A 16,407-nucleotide genomic window follows, 5' to 3' on the forward strand; every position below is an offset into this window, starting at 1 on the left:
GAAGACTGTGAATTGTAGAATAGCTGTTCCCAGCAAATGTGAATGTTCTTCCTCAGCAAAGAGCTTACCTGGGAGGGGAGTTCTTCGGGAACACTGTTGAAGAAGAAGCATCACAAAACCACTTGTCTACACAGCAGCTGCAAAACTCTAATATGTACTCACTAAAATGAATCAAAATGAGAATTCCTGTGTTTTAACTCTACCGTAATTTCAAGGGAAACTGTAACACCACACTTGAAAAGAAACCTGAAGGACAGTCACCTGAAAGACAGATGACATCTTACCATGGTATGGAGGGAGGGCTCCCACCTGTGATGTATTTCTTCCTAGAGGAAGACCCAGTTGGGAAGTTAAAATGCAGGGTACATCAGAGCAACTACAGAAATAGATGAGAGGTGAGATTAACAGGATTTGATTCACTAAGAGGAGAGTATTTCTTAAAGACATCTTGAGAAGAAAGCTGCTAGTTTGTTATGAATAAGAAAATTTGAATAAATTTAACAAATAGTCAAAAAATCAGTTTTGTTAGACAATCCAAATCAGTACTAAATTTCCAAGTAAATTCTAATCTCTGAGCAACAGTAAGAGTTTTTCTTGTACAGTCCTCAGAACAGAGGTGCAAGGTACAAGGGACATGCATTTAAAAGTTAACACTTTAGACAGAAGCATTTCCCCTACCAACCAAAAAAAACAACTGCTTGCAAAAAAGTCAGAGATGACAAGGGATACTCTAGTGCTTGGAGGTTTAGCTCACATGGTCACCTGTTAAGTACAACAGACCTAACAGAACCAGCAATACTGACAAAGAAGGAAAAGACAGTCCACGAGAAACTCAAGAAGATACAAAAGTAGTGTTCCAATGTTTTCATCCCTCATTCCATCAGGGATGCTCATCAGCTGAGGAAGGAAGGAGTCATTGTTTCATACCTGAGTACTGAAACACTTCCTCATGCTTAGGATGCAAAAGCATTCCCTCATATGCCCCTAGAAGAGCATTCTATAAATAGAGTACTGTACAAAATGCCTGGAAGGCCCATTAGCTTTGTAGTAACTTCACTTTTCTAAAGGGGTAGGCAGGAATGAAGAGGAGGCTGAAGCTGGAGGAAACCCAACTCATCTTATCATGCATTCCTTCATTTCAAGAGGCATTTGTTGGATGCTTTTCAGAGGAGCACATGCTAATGTGAGTGCTACAAGAACAACTTGTTTACTCTACAGATCTGCTGGTTGAATCTGAGAGCTGGGCCATCTGTATTGGCCTAATGGATGCTCCTGAGAGAAAGGCTGAATCATCCCTTCCCCTCTCATTCACTGCTGTGCAACTGGCGCAGGCTGCAAATAAAAAATAAATCCTTCACAATTCTAGAAGTATAAGATATGATTACCTTTATTTTGGTACGTATTTCTCAGTTATACTTCACATGCAAGCAGCATCCCTTTGGGTAGAGAGCTACAAACTGTTTTCCAGCCACTCCAACAGAAATTTCCAGAGGACAGCAGGGTGTGCACCACCATGCCTCCTGGAGCAGGAAGGGGAGCACAAGACATGCCTGTAAGGATCCCTGAGAGTTATAACGTGTGTTTCAGACTGGAGAGTCAACAAAAAAAGAAAGATGGAGGCAGAAGTGAGAAGCTGAGGAGCCTGTAAGTCTATCTGGGAGCAGAAGCAGGCCAGGTCACTGAGAAGACCAGGACAGAACATGCAGTGCAGTGGTCACAGGCAGCACTTCCCAAATGACACTGATCCACATCCTGTGCCAGAGTGATTTATCAATTGTGCTCTTCCTCCTCTCAGCTGCAACTTGGCTGTTCCTCAGCTACAATCAAAGTAGTGCAGATCCCTATTCTTACTGCATGGAGCTTTTCCCACTGAGCTTTGCGTGCCTCCCCCACTGGGAAATGCTGCTGAAGGAAATACTTTGGGGATATGGAAATAAAGCAAGATACAGCTCTAGGCAGACAGGCAGCTTTCTACAAAGGGGGCACAAGACAGCAAAGAGCAGGGACACTGTGGTGGGGAAAGCATGCAACAGAGAGGGGAGAAGGCACAGAAATACACTACATTTGGACAGTGCAGCAATAATATCCTAAAGCGAAGAATTAAAGCAGCTCCTGGTTCAAACCATCCTGCAGTAAACTGTTCATCTCTTTGCAGAATAAGGAAATGAAATTTAGTGGCTGGCTAAATGGAAAGGACAGCAGACTTGAGCCATAATAGATAAGAGAAAATGCAGGCTAGGGGACAAAGGGTGTTCTGGGACCCTTCTGAACTAGAAAACCCTTGTAGGCTAAACTACCAAAATGTGTGTGAGGCTGGGACACTACAGCACTTTTAGGTCCTAACTTCTCAGGACCTAAGAAAATTATCACCTTTAAATGTCTTCAATAGCAGCATTCATCAGTGAACTGTATTTAACAGTTTTGTAGTAATCAGTGAGTAAAATGCTATTATCAACTAGTATGATGAACACATGGCACTCCCAACATGCCCCAAACCATACTGACAGCTATTTCACCATTCCAGCTCATACACAAACTCAGTTCATTCAATCATTGTGTCCACCTTTAGTAAATACCTTGATCTCTTGGAGTAAAGTGAATTTCTCTGCCATTACTGCATGTACGTGCATAGCACACAGTTGGAGTGAAAAGATGCTCAGATGAAATTACAAAGAACAAAGCTTCAGTGTGCACACCCATGTGCTCACTTCAAAATAACTGTTCCCCAGGTATTGATTACAAAACTACCTCTACCTTCTTAAAAAATTCCCAGTCTTTGTTTTTACAGCACTACTTCCTTCTCCAACCCAAGAAATTAGACTAGGACAGCCATCACATGATTTTTCCCAGTTCCTTGATTACTATCACAGAATCTTTTCTCCTATGATGCATAATACCAAGAATGTTGAAATGTAATGTCTTACAGAAATTGAACTGAATATGATCTAGCAGTTCATTTATTTTACAACTATATTAGATCTTATTGAACTTCTTGGACTGACACAAACTGTGCAAGCAGATGGGCTACCACTGCTTTTGCCACAACTTGTGATGTCATTTAGTGTTTCTTGAAAATTAAATTATATTAAATATTTTAAAAAATTTATTTATGTTGCATTAAATATATTTAATGATTTATTTTAGAAATATATTCTAAATATATTTATACTATTAAATAAATATTTTTATTTTTATCAGTGGTTTAAATATCAATAATTTAATCTTCCAAAAGTATAGCATGTGACAGTACATATTACATTTTTGCAAGCTTTTCAAATGATAATTTTTTTTCTCTCCACTTTGGATTATAATCTAATGCAACTGTCTTGCAGTTTGGAGATCAAGACTGTGCATAAAAAAGTCCTTTCAACTCCCACTGGAAAGAAAAAAATTAAAAAAAAAAATGAATAACTATAAGAGAATAATGTCTCAACAATCAACTGTATTGAATTCAACCACTGAAGACCAGGTACTGTTTAATATTATAGTTGCTTCTGTTTTCTTGTGACCTGCTGCACACTTCCTCCAAAATAGATTATGAGGCAATCAGTGAATACAAACCCGGGATAAGGGTACAGTTGTAACTGAAGAAGGTTACAAACATGATACTTGCCAGAGCACAGACGCTCTAGAGCTTTACATTGAGCAGCGTTTGTCTCCAGAAGCACCTCCAGATGCACACCCCTCCATGCTCTCTTCCCTAATCCTCTCATTCATACAGCTACATGCATAAAAACCACAAAGACACTGATTTACATAAAATTATCTCACTCCATTTTATTTAAGATTTTCTCCTCCAGTTAGTAAAAGAAAGATGTGTCTCTCTTTATACATATGTACAAGTTCAGTTACAAAAATAGACAGCACATTCAAAGAGAAAAAAAGGCTTGGCATTTGTCTGATTCCCTCTAAATATCATATATACATGTGAATAGAAGGGGAAGGGGGAAGTCTTCATGAGTTAATTAAACATCACCTCCCCCTCAATTATCCCCTGCAAATCTGTTCAAAAATCAATCTAACTAAGCTCAGTTCTGCTATTTTCAGGTGTGCAAATTAGAGGCAGAACCAACAGGAAGCACTCGCTCTACACTGTAGGACGCCAGGCAAAGGATTTGGGGTCAGAAAAAAATTATAATAATAAAAAAAGAAATCATCTTCCACTGTCACAGCCCAGACCTGCAACTCAACTTGCTTCTCTCAAGGGATGAAAGTGCCCCGGCAGAACAGCCTCTTAATTCCAAGTGTGAGACAACAACTGTCCCACACCTAAATCTCAGTGCAATGCAGACAACGCTTACAGCAAAGCAAGGGGCTACGGGCAGGGTTTGTGCATCGAGAATGGGGAAGGAACAACCAGGGAACAAGAACACGGAGGGGTGCTGGCAGCACTGCCTTCCAGCAGCCTCATGGGACACGGCTACCGCCCACACTGCAGTGAACTCAACCACGCCAGTATGTGTGATGATCACAGAGATGAGGGAAAACACACTGCAGGAACAGTCAATGGGATGGCTGGGATATGAGATACAATTTTTTTCCCAGGATTTGGCTGGAAGGGGGAATGGCACAGTTCTCTCTCTCTCTCAGGATTGCTTTTCATTGCTCCTCTCACAAGCTGCAGATCCATGCTCTGCTACAGCACGGTGAGAGGAGCAGCACAAACTCCTCCTCAACACTTCAGTTTTCCTCCTTCTCGAGATTTATACAAATAGAGCATTATTTTCTTTCTAAGCTTTTAAGAGTTCTGCGCACCTCAAAAATGACAGAAATCATTCTGAACACAGTGAATGTTTGTGCTGATGACAACTCTGAAATGCAAACCAATCACTGGCCTGTGGTTTCTTCCACTGTGTGAAGCTGAGGCTGTGCTGCTGCTCTCACGAGGCCTGACAGCACTCCCTGTATTCTGCAGCTCTGAACATCTTCCTGACAAATGGTGCTGAAAAGAGTCTGCTCCCTGGAAACCACCTGAGACACCTTCCTTTGAATTTCAAGTCTTTAAAGAACCCAGAGATCCACACCAGAAGAACCCAAGAATTTTTTTGATCATACATCATCTTCAGCATAGCCCCCAATTACTCCTGCATGTTCACTGACCAGCTGCCAGGACACTAATGTCTTGTGACTCTACAGGATTCTCCTGGGGTTCAGATACTGATTTCATAGGACAAAATTAATGCTGGACTCCATCTCAGGCTACAAGAGAGGAAGTATACTGGTGTGACTTCAGGCACACACAGCTGCAGGATATTGCATGGAGTAGTTGGATGCTGTCTTACCCCAGACTCCCTTCCCTCCTTCTTGCAGTGTCTGCAAAGATAGTTTTTTGGAATACACATAATCAAAGTGCTCACATCAACCACCCACTCCCATTGTGCTTTGATTTTCTTTCCACACATGTGCTGGACAGCAACAAGGCATTTGTTATTAGCACACCTTCGACTGGCAGGGTGGTTTACTCTGAAAGCCAACACAGTTCAGACAAGCTTTGGGGGTTCAAAATTACTACCGACCACCTGAGGTGTGGGCACCTTTGCTTTGCTTCCGAATTGAAGTTTCTGATATGAGACTGCTGGTCAGGTTTAAACTTTTGGGGGTCCCACAAATACTGTTTCCTTTGCTCAACGGGGAGCTCAAGGGAGAAGAGGCGTTTGAAGGTCCAAAATCTGTAAGTCCGGAAGGCCGAATGATTGCTGTTTGCAGAGGGCTACTTGCAGACATGCCTAGCAATGGAAAAGAGAATCAAATTCTACATGAGCATATTATTCCACTTGTGGTTCTTCAACAGCAGACAATGGATTAACAATCAGCCCTAAGACCACTCTGCATTCGTGACTTACAACAGTTTAATGAAGAGGGATGTCCTTAAGACACAAAACATCTTACAGTTAATACCCTGGGCTATCTTCAGCTGGTGTAAAGCTGCACCTCAATCACCATCAGTTTAGCAGAATGTGATACTGTGACTTCAACATGAAGCAATACAGGAAAACCACAGCCATAGCCATGGCATAAACAACGCTATCTGATCTGTCAGAACACCACATAAAAAAAACCCAAACCAACAAAAACCAACAAGAGGAAAAATATTTGGTGTGAGATAATTCAAAGGGCAGATGAAACTCAAAGTTATCTGAGGTAAAACTGGCTATCCTCTCACACCTCTCTTACCATGTCACACCTTCTACTGCCTGGGTCTCAGAATATAATGGACAAGCAATACCAACAACACAGCACTTAAGCCATCTGCTGACAGGCTGTAAGCAGCATCAGGCCAGCTGCCGCCGCCTGTGCCCTGCCCCACGTACCTTTGGAGACGTTGTAGCCATAGGCCGCGTACGCCGCCGCAGAGGCCGCCGCCGCCCCCGCCTTGGCCCCCGCCATGGCCGCCGCGCTCCCCGCTATCGACTTCCGGCTCCTGCCTTTGCCAGCGCCGCCCTTGGAGCCGCCTTTGGGACGACCCCGGTTTCGACTTGACTGGCCTCTGGCAGCGAGAGATGTATCTTGCATTGAAACGCCTGAAGAAGGACAGGATGTTAAAGCAGTGACTCGCACAGTGCTCCTCACCAGTGAGTGCCGCATCCAAGCTGCCTGCCAGTTCCACCAATCCGGCTCCTATGTGGCACCCACAGCAACAGGGACACTGCTAGCATGCAGCGGTCTCATGAAAAGAAATTACGTATACAAAACTTCACTTTTCACCAACAGTATCTTAACTGCAACTACTTGTATTATTATGAATCCAGCCTACAAAGAGGTGGAGCACTCCAAGTTCTACTTCAGGATGATGCATTTTCTTGTTTGAAGACAGAGATGCAATTATCTTCCATCTGCTACCTCTAATGAAACTCATCAAGAACTATGATTCTACTTATTTCACAGTGAAAAACTACAGTAATTAAAACCACTTGACATTATTTAAAATTACATTGCCCTTGAAAAAAATTATTTCAACCGCCCACTGGAGATAAAGAACTAATTATTAACCCAATAGCAAATTCAAGGAAAAGCTTAGAGATTAATAGTTCTGTGGTTGTCTGTAATTTGGTAACAAACTTAAGGGTGAGAGCCCTCAATAACATAGGAACAAAGGACACAAGGTTTTGAAGTAACTAACATAGAAAAGAGGTAAGTGTGGTAAATGACAGACTATAAGCAGATTTTCTATCAAATCAGAAGTAACTTTGCAACGAAAAGGCAATTATTTTCCCCCCAAATCTTACCAACCATTCATATATCCTGGGTAGAATGCAGAAAACCTATTATTAGCTATGCAAAGTCATGGTTTAATAAATGTTAGTAATAAATCAAGGCAAGAGTACTGACCATTCACGGTGTCTGAAACTGAGCCAGTAATGGAAGCAGGAGAGTTTGTTGCCCTTGACTGAGGTGCTGAAGAAGCTGGATCATCCACAATCACAAGCATATCATTACTGCTCTCATCGGGAGGGATAGAGCCCATATGTAATTCACTGCTGATGGATATCTAAATGTGACAGAGAACAAAGCCATTAGCTCCTCAGGTTAGGAAAGGGTACAAAAATAGTAAGATCTTCAAAACTTATACAATCACAAGTAATTGGTACTTGTTCTTTCCTATTTTCTCTACAACAGCAGCATGAGCATGATATGTTATCTGCCTGATCACACCACACTTTATTTACAGGCTGAGCAGCAGTAAAGACCTCCACCCACTATTTAATTTCAATTAATGAAAATACATGTTAAGTTATGAAGCAAAAGACTAATGGGCTCAACAGAGATTTAAGCAAATTGCTGTTCAACTGTGCATTTTCAAGTGCTAAAGAGAAAATAGGATTCTTAATCCACTACTACTGCTAATAAAAATCTTGATCAATAAAGGAACAGTACAATACAGAAATCTTAATCGATATGGCACAGAACAAAATACATTTGCTGCTAAAACCAATTTGTTTTTCTTTACACACAGATGAAGGAAAACAAGATGTACGCCACTGAGAATTTTTAATTTAAATTCCAGAGGAGAAAAACCACAATAATTCAGAACCTGATGCAAGTGAGGAAGCAGAGACAGAGACACAGATGAGACTATTGAGGGGTACTTACAAAGACACTGAATGTCAAGGAGCTATTTGAAGGATACTGTTTGGCTCAGGAGCAGAGAGTTCTTGCTATGGAAGATATTGTTATGGGAGAGGGCACATGGTTATAAATGTGAGCATGAGAAAGGCAGGGAAAAGGAACATGAAAGCAGGAAGAAAATTAAGTGGGACTCCAGGTAAGAGTGCAAAAATTTCATGGACTGGAAGGGAGGAGTCAGGGGATAAATTTGCTGTAAGAAAAGGGAGGCAGAGAGTCAAGGAAGAGGGGAATAATGGAATGTCAAATAACATGACGAGCTGTAAGGCAGCTTATTAGCAGCTGTTGCATTTTCAATAAACTATTTTCATTTGCATGGTTCACCTTTAAGATGTGTCACTTCCCCAGAAACTCAAAGCTCTATGAGAGCTAAAGTACCAGACAGCAAGAATCCTACAAGATGTAGGACCACAACTGAAACAACATGTGGGTTAAAGCAGCAGGGAGTCTTACCTCACTGAAAGGACTGGGCATGGCAGAGTCTACACTAATGAAAGAGTCATCTCCATCAGCAGACAGGTTGGAGTTATCAGCTGAGGGAACAAATGGGATCACAAGGTTCATGTTCTCTTTCTTTCTCTTCCCATCCAATTCATCTTCCTTCTTCTTCTGAAATAAATGAAGTAATACCAGGAATGAAAAGGCAGTAAAACAGAAGAATGGGAACAAGCAACCCAAAATCTCAAAATCTAGTGCAGTATTTTAACTCAGGAATGCCATAGGAAGAATTTCCCAAAACAAGTTTCTGAAGCATATGGTAACAGATCCCTTAAATGCTCCTTCTCTTGATTTCAGAAGGGTTTTGTTTGTTTTTCTTCAAAAAATAGCTGGAATGATGGAGTATTACTCTTACAAAATTACTTTGATTTCTAGTACCTTTTGGAGTGAGCTTGAAATACTTTACCATTACGCAAAATTCCAATTCATTAATGCAAAGCTTCCCTGTCTTACAAACTAAGAATTTTCATAAGCTGGTTTTAGCAATGCTTTTTAAACAAACTAATCTTCCCAGTTCCATGGAAGCCTCATAGCTGTATGGGATTTACCTGTGTTTGGTGCTTCCTTTATATTCCCCTTTAGTCCTTGCAGAACAAAATCTTGATAAAGTCACCAATTTAATGATCAGTTGATTGTCAGGTTTGTTTGAATACGCAGTACTTCCCTATTTTTGAAGTTGCTAACAGCTAAAATACAGGTAACTACGCATTACTTATTTTTTAATATCCCTCTTCTGTGTAAGGAACTCCCACAGGCTGACTTTCAACAGTGAAAGCAAGAAGGTTCACTCATTAAGACTGCCTTGGCATGAAATGTTTCCACATTCCCTAACAGTGATCCTGAAGCTCTTCTGGCTCTATTACTGACACAGGCAACCTCTCTGTATCAAAGTACCTTCTCAGCATATTTTTCCCTTTTACGTTTACGTTCCTTCACACGATTTGTTTCTTCTTGCTGCCGCTTCTCTTCTTGACGCTGACGCACTGTTAGAAAAGAAATACAAAGCTGTCACCAAGACATTTCCTATCCTTTTATAAATCTTACAAGAAGTTCTTAGTCTAACAGAACTGGGAAGAAAAGTCAGTTGTATTGAAACTAAAACACATTGAAAGCATTACTCCATTAAAACCATTTGCTTCCAAGTCACTAGAAAGTCTTACAGGGAAATTCTTCTTTCAAGCAACATGAAAGTCTATGTCTCTAACTTCAAAAATATGATGAAATACAGCACTTTTACTAATACTTTTCTTGTCATGACCCACATAGTTCTTGTCAAAGCTCTGTCATTCAGGAACAATGTAATGATCCTGAATGAGTGCCAATAAAAACTTAAATCACATCATCATGTCTCATTTTGCACAACTTCATTCAGCTCAGCAGTGATATCAAACCAGCTTGTACTAACAAGAGTTGGCAGTACAAAAAGAGACAGGAAACAGAAGTTGTTATCAGCATTACATGTGTTTGTAGAGATAAAAACACAGATTTCATAAGGTAATGAAGTGTAAAATGGGGGAACTGCTGAAACACTAATTTCACATACATTTCTTTTCTAGCTCCTCATCATCCAGCAGAAGGCTGACCACCTCTTTTGGCTTCAAGGTGTCAGGTTTGAAATTGCCACCTGAAATTACCATTCGTTGAATCTAGAAGGAAAAAAACAAGTGAAGAAAAGGAAAGATTAGTCAAAGCCACCAGGAAACATTTCTCATTACCCATTACTAAAAGTCAGCTGCAAAAATCCTGCAGGGACGTCTCTCTAAGTTAGACTTGATCCAATTTCTCTATCATACCAAATTGAGCAGCAAAATTTCAGGGTATAAAATATGAGAAGCAACTGAGATAGAAAGCAGAAAATTACCATCCCTTATGGAAAGTTACATTTTTTCTGATGCAGTATGTAATAAAATACAAATTATAATAGTATTAATTAATATACTGTTGAACAGAACAAAACAAAAATGCAGCAACAGCCCTCTCAAGTATTATTTACCCATTCAAATATTCAAGTAATTGCACAGAGGATCATGAAGATAGCATTTTTAATGGGTGCAACATTTTTAGTCTCCTTGACTGAAAATTGTATCGCCATCCTGAGTCAGTGTTGCAGTTTAAGCAATTCCCTCAGCCTCTATTACTATTTAAAAACAAATCCAAAAACTAAGAAGAGTTGTAACTTAACAGAAGAGAACAAGCTTTAATATAAGGCAATTTCAATGATTTGGATCACCAGCAGACTACACCTTATTTTCAGGCTGATATCAGGTAACTCTAGTGTAGTATCTCAGAAAAAAAATGTTTCAACAAGGGAAATGTGAATGCATTCAGTTGCTGCAACATCATGAGCAGCATCCAAGTAAGACAAAAGCTAGAAAAAACTCCAAGTACAAAAAACATCTGAATGTTGCATATAGCATACCTACTGCTACCAAAACCCATGAATCTCCTTAGTTATTTTCTTGCCAATTAAGTATCATGAGGTTTAAAGTTCCTAGTGCACTTATTACTTGATGCTGCAGGGCACTGAGCTTTTCTGGCAACACTGACACCTCAAATAATTTCCACTTGATTACCTTCCAAATGTCTTTAAAAAAAAATCAGCTGTTGTGTAACATGAGAAGAATCAGTAACTCTGACACAGCAAAGACAGAAGCCCTAGTCTTAAAGAAGCCTGAGTAGCTGCACTGTAACATAAGAAACAATTTTCATGAAGTCATACTGTAAATAATTATCTTTAAATAATTTCTAGTTCATATGTCACTGAACTGCTGCTCTGTTAGAGACACATATTTGAACAAAGATACTTCCTTTTGTCTTCTGTCTCCCTGCAGACACTTTTTCTGTCTCTTTACTCATGTTGATACATGCTTTATGATACCATTCCTGTAACTTTTCATTGCAGGCGAGTTCCTTAGTCCTACCTCGCTCTTCTCCTTTGCGCGCTGCAGGATGCGCTCCTCGATGGTGCCTTTACAGATCAGGCGGTACACGGTGACTTGTTTGGTCTGACCCAGCCTGTGGGCCCGGTCCATGGCTTGCTGGTCTACTGTTGGGTTCCAGTCACTGTCATAGAAAATGACCTGCAAGGCAACACCAGAGGGATTAAATAAAAATACACGTTTAGAGCACCTGGTGACTAAACAAACAGAAATCCAATATACTGATAATGACAGAAGTTCAGCCATGTTTCACAGAACTACAGTCTCACTGTAGGCTGTGTTAAACTAGCCTTGCCTAGTCCTGTGAAGTCTCTTCCATTGCATTTCAGGTGAATTCAAACTAACTGACACTATGAATGCTTCAACTTCCAAAGAACATCTTTAGTATCTTTTAAAATAGACTTGATAGGGAGGCAAAAAATTCCTAAGTTTGTTATCACATTGAATCACTGTCATACAATTACTTACAGACTACAATCCCCATCATGGATGCATTTTACTGTTACTTACCATCATATCAGAATTTCATGAAGAAAGTAGTACTCCAATTTTTATTCAAAACCTAGAAAAAGTCTAATGTTTCTAGTACTTTGACTATAAAAAACTGAGATGCTACATTAAATTAATATTGCACTATTACTCTAATAGTACTTTATGCACAATAAGCATCAAAACCAAAAGCATTTAAAAAATTTTAGTGAAGTATTAAGAAAGTAACACAGAAAACCACTAGAAGTCCTCATGCAAGGAACCTGCCTGAGCTTCCATCTGTTTATTTCTTCTTTTAAACCCTGGAAATTCTACAGATATTTGTTTTCTTCTGATTTCTTGTGAATGACAGCAAGATAGGATAGGATATTTTTTATTCAGAGATCTTTGGGTTTGTGTGGCTACAGACTTGAGGTCAAATCTGCAAGCGCACCAGGTGCAGGTTAGAATCACAAGAATAGCTGTTAATGAAAAGATGAATGGTTCATCAGTATTCCTTCCCTAGTGATTAGTGGCAGCTGCTCCAGAGTGCAAATCCTTGCAATTTACCTAAATCAGTCTTTACACCTTTACACCTTTACTACTTTACACCTCAGGGGAAGAAATTTATCCTTCCTGAGTAGCTGATCTTCAACTACAAATGCCTTCCTACTTTTATAGGCATTGCTTCATTCTTCTGGACACAGAAAAAAGGGTAACTGATAACTATTCCACTGTTTCCTTTGCAACTGAACCTTGGGAGCAAAGGGTCATTCATACAGTGAATGCTGTTTCATCTAAGTGTCATTTGCACCTGTAAACCCCTTCAGTAATCCAACTCCTCTCTGGACCCTGGTACTGAAATATGTGTGGAGTGGGAAGAAATTTTCAACTGTAACCAAAAACTGTGTACCAAAATGTCCAATATTCTACAACTTCATCATCAAGATAATATTACATTGCGAACAACAAAGTAAACAGTACATGCAATTTCACAATGTGAATGGCAGTACTAAAAATATTGATCAGTATGGGCAAGAGTGGCCAACTTTCGCACAGAATGACCACTTTTCCAGCATAAATTGTTACCAAATTTCACCCACCGTATCTGCAGCTGTAAGGTTAATGCCCAAGCCTCCAGCTCTCGTACTTAACAGGAACACAAAAATATCATTCCTGTAGAGGAAAGAGATGAAACCCCCTTATTTTGTGCACAAACAAGGAATAACCACAAAAGCAATTTTTTGACCCATATGAAGCAATCAGGGCTATTTCTATTACTTGAACAGTTCAGAATGCTTTGTGCTGTTCATTCACAGTCAAGGAAAAGAAACACATGAAAGAGTGAAAGAAGGTAATCTACAAATGAAGACAGTCTGAACATGTAAACATTCAATTTGCAATTGCAGTTTATTAATCTGCATCAAAACAAACCAGGGCTTGTTTATCTTCTCCACACTGGAAATTAGGATTTCATACACATAAAGAACAATCTATTGTTTCACAGAACTGACCCAATGTTAAAGAAATCTTGACTTAATGATGCTCAACTGATAAAAAAAAGAAAAATAGAAGTCAAAACTGTGTAGATGCAAGTTCTGTTCTAAATTTGGTGCTTTGAACAGAACAACCAAGGAGACAACCCTATACATAGCATGACCAAATGCTGATGAAAACTCCAGTGATAACACCAAAATCAAAGTTTCTCCCAAGGTCGTGAACTGCACTAGTGTCTCTGCAGGGTCACCAGTATTTAGAAGTGTTCCACACCTTATGGATCTGTGAACAGGCTGACACAAAGCAGACAGTACACTAGTAGGGACTCCAAAGACATCAACACATTGTCCTTCTCTGCTTAAGAGAAGAAGTCTGGAATGCCACATCCTTTTGCTACTACACTGCCTGAACAACTTGGCAAATGTAAAATCAGCGAAGTACCAGAAACTCGAGCGGAATGAACGGGAAGGAACTAAAACCAAGCTGTCAATCTTAAGACTTTATCTTGCAAATAAAAAAGCCAAAGGAGTCAACAGGTACCTGTTTGCACTGAAGGTAATCTTTGGCCAGGTAATCTCTTGTAACTATAGTGGGATGCGTGTATAGACAGTCACCTGAACATGCAGCTGTGATATGCTTCTGGATATGCCATATGGGGAGCAAAGTGGACAGAGGCACAGACTATGTGAACAAATTATCATGCCACAGCTATGGATTTTCAGCACTTTGCAAGGATATTCTGCAGAATAGCTTAGTCTCAGTCATGCTTTTTTTCCTGGAAATATTTCTTATAAGTAAATCATGTATAAGAGGAATTCAACTACCATCTTAATAGGAATTCTTGTTTAGAATGGCTGAATACATTTCAAAGGATTTCCTGCTGAAATTATTATTTTTCTTCAGTTGTTTTATTCGCTAATAAAACCAAATTCTGTCCGTTAATAAAACTAATTTTTTCACTTCTTTTGGTTAAAGGACCTTACAGGAGGAAGTGTGAGTATTCCAGGAGGACATCATAACCTGCAAGGAACTTGTTTCTGACACCTGGAAACAGGCAGAAAGAAAGGTACTACATCGTCCTCTAACTTATGCACATGTTCAAATTTACTAGAAGATTCATCATTGCAACACAGTCCTTCAGGTCCATCAGCCTCCTGAACCAGTGACCTGAAAGGCCTTGACTCCTATCTTCAGCAACAATACTTTGGGACCACTAACATAAGGAATTTTCTCAAGTCTAGAATGTTGCTTTTACCCTGCAATAAGCAACTATCTATGAACCTAACTCCACCAAAATGGGAAAGTGACCTTCTTCCAAGCTCACCTCAACATACAGGAAGGACAACCTTACTGTGAACTACCATACCAAAATGACGCTGTATCAAGCCATAGCTCATGATTAAAAGGAAACTTAATAAACATAAACATAATCATTGTAAGTAATGCACGCTGATTCACTTATTAAAATGGCCAGGATCCATTTTGGTTTACTAAATGAGAAGAGTTACACTACATTTCTAGCTAATAAAATCCCCATTATATCTTTTGTATACTAGTTTAAGGTTTCTTAGTAAAATATGGTTAAATAGTTTGTTTTGCAGAAAACTAGGTCACTTTCAATACTCTAGCATATGCAAGATTTTCAGTCTCATCTTTACAGTGTCAATTGTCAAAGCATTTAATAACCATTGGACATTTGCTGCTTTTCTATTGAGCTTCTTCCTAAGCAACAGCCTATTTGGATTGGCAAGAAGTACAATAGGTGGCTACACTAAAACTGCTTCCAGTACTCTTTCACAGATTCATATGAAAACCACTGACTACTGGTCAGCAAACCACCAAGAAACTGTTTCAGATAAATGAGGTCAATTTGATATAAAGAAAGATAAGTACAAATTTCATTTATTTCCATTACATCTTACATCAATTTCCTAGGTACATGTATTTAAGCAAGAACACATCTTGCAAACTACATTACCTGTTCTGAAAATCTGCTACCATGTCCCTTCGCTCAGAAATCTTTGAAGAGCCATCCAATCTCATGTAGGTATGTTTCCTATAAACCATGTATTCCTGCAAAAAACATGCACAAAAAAAAATACAGTTGTTCTTGAAACTGTTCAGTCTTGACTCTTGCAGAGCCCCTCGCCACACACAATAAAAACAGGATTGCTAATTACAACAAGGTTCCATAAACAGATCAACAAATGTTCTGTAAGCAATACTTGATAATAATACAATCCAGAAGTTAAAGCTACTCAATCATATGTCAGCTTCTGCCTTTCATGTAAGACATAAATGACAATGTCAATTCAGAGTTGGAGATACATTTGCTGTACTGCAGACCTGGTACATGCCTTCTCCTATAAATAAAAAACTAAACAAAAATCACTAAAATGGGAAGTTTGTTTTCACAGAGTCTACATTTTTACTAAATCCCAAGTTTTTACTGTGCAAGCAAACCTTTCCAAACACACCAATTGCATCTGCTCCCTGTCGATTGTATACCATTTGACTGGTGGTTTTAAAAACCTGGAGCTGTATAATGTCTGTCCAGCCTTTACCTCAGCAGCGAAGAGCCTGTGAATCTCTTGCATAGGAGAACACTGAACACTTACACTGGTGTGTCAGCCCACAGCTCCTGCCAAGCAGCAGAACTGAAACCATTGCCTGAGACACAAATCAAATGGCATCAGCTAGGAATGCTGACGAAAAAGCAAATGGTTTTTCCACTTGGTTTTTGAGACACATTTTTCGTGCTCTAAGGTTCTCAGCATTTCTTGATACCTGTGCAACTATCAACAAAATCTGAATTATAGACAAAGCTCAAATAACCACAGAGTTTCTCTGGAAAGACATCCTCTAGGGTGCTGAAAAGAGG

At 39.5% G+C, this 16,407-nt stretch overlaps 1 protein-coding gene across 2 annotated transcripts in view; it reads right to left on the reverse strand.

Moving 5' to 3' along the window:
• Positions 1-3,751: 3,751 nt before the first annotated feature.
• Positions 3,752-16,407, reverse strand: part of INO80 (INO80 complex ATPase subunit) — a 61,359-nt gene continuing 48,703 nt past the window's right edge. For both annotated transcript variants that reach the window (XM_054275292.1, XM_054275291.1), the window contains 9 exons: positions 15,505-15,599; positions 13,133-13,205; positions 11,544-11,702; positions 10,166-10,268; positions 9,517-9,605; positions 8,578-8,733; positions 7,330-7,489; positions 6,312-6,521; positions 3,752-5,726 (listed from right to left, as the gene is read on the reverse strand). In XM_054275292.1, coding sequence (XP_054131267.1) covers positions 5,509-5,726; positions 6,312-6,521; positions 7,330-7,489; positions 8,578-8,733; positions 9,517-9,605; positions 10,166-10,268; positions 11,544-11,702; positions 13,133-13,205; positions 15,505-15,599 — 1,263 coding nt within the window. In that variant the 3' untranslated portion in view covers positions 3,752-5,508. The remainder of the gene's footprint in view (positions 5,727-6,311; positions 6,522-7,329; positions 7,490-8,577; positions 8,734-9,516; positions 9,606-10,165; positions 10,269-11,543; positions 11,703-13,132; positions 13,206-15,504; positions 15,600-16,407) is intronic.

This window comes from Melozone crissalis, unplaced genomic scaffold (genome assembly GCF_028551555.1).
Source record: "Melozone crissalis strain CALT ecotype California unplaced genomic scaffold, PUWL_Pcris_2 ptg000018l_1, whole genome shotgun sequence".
In the NCBI taxonomy this organism is placed as follows: Eukaryota; Metazoa; Chordata; class Aves; order Passeriformes; family Passerellidae; genus Melozone; species Melozone crissalis.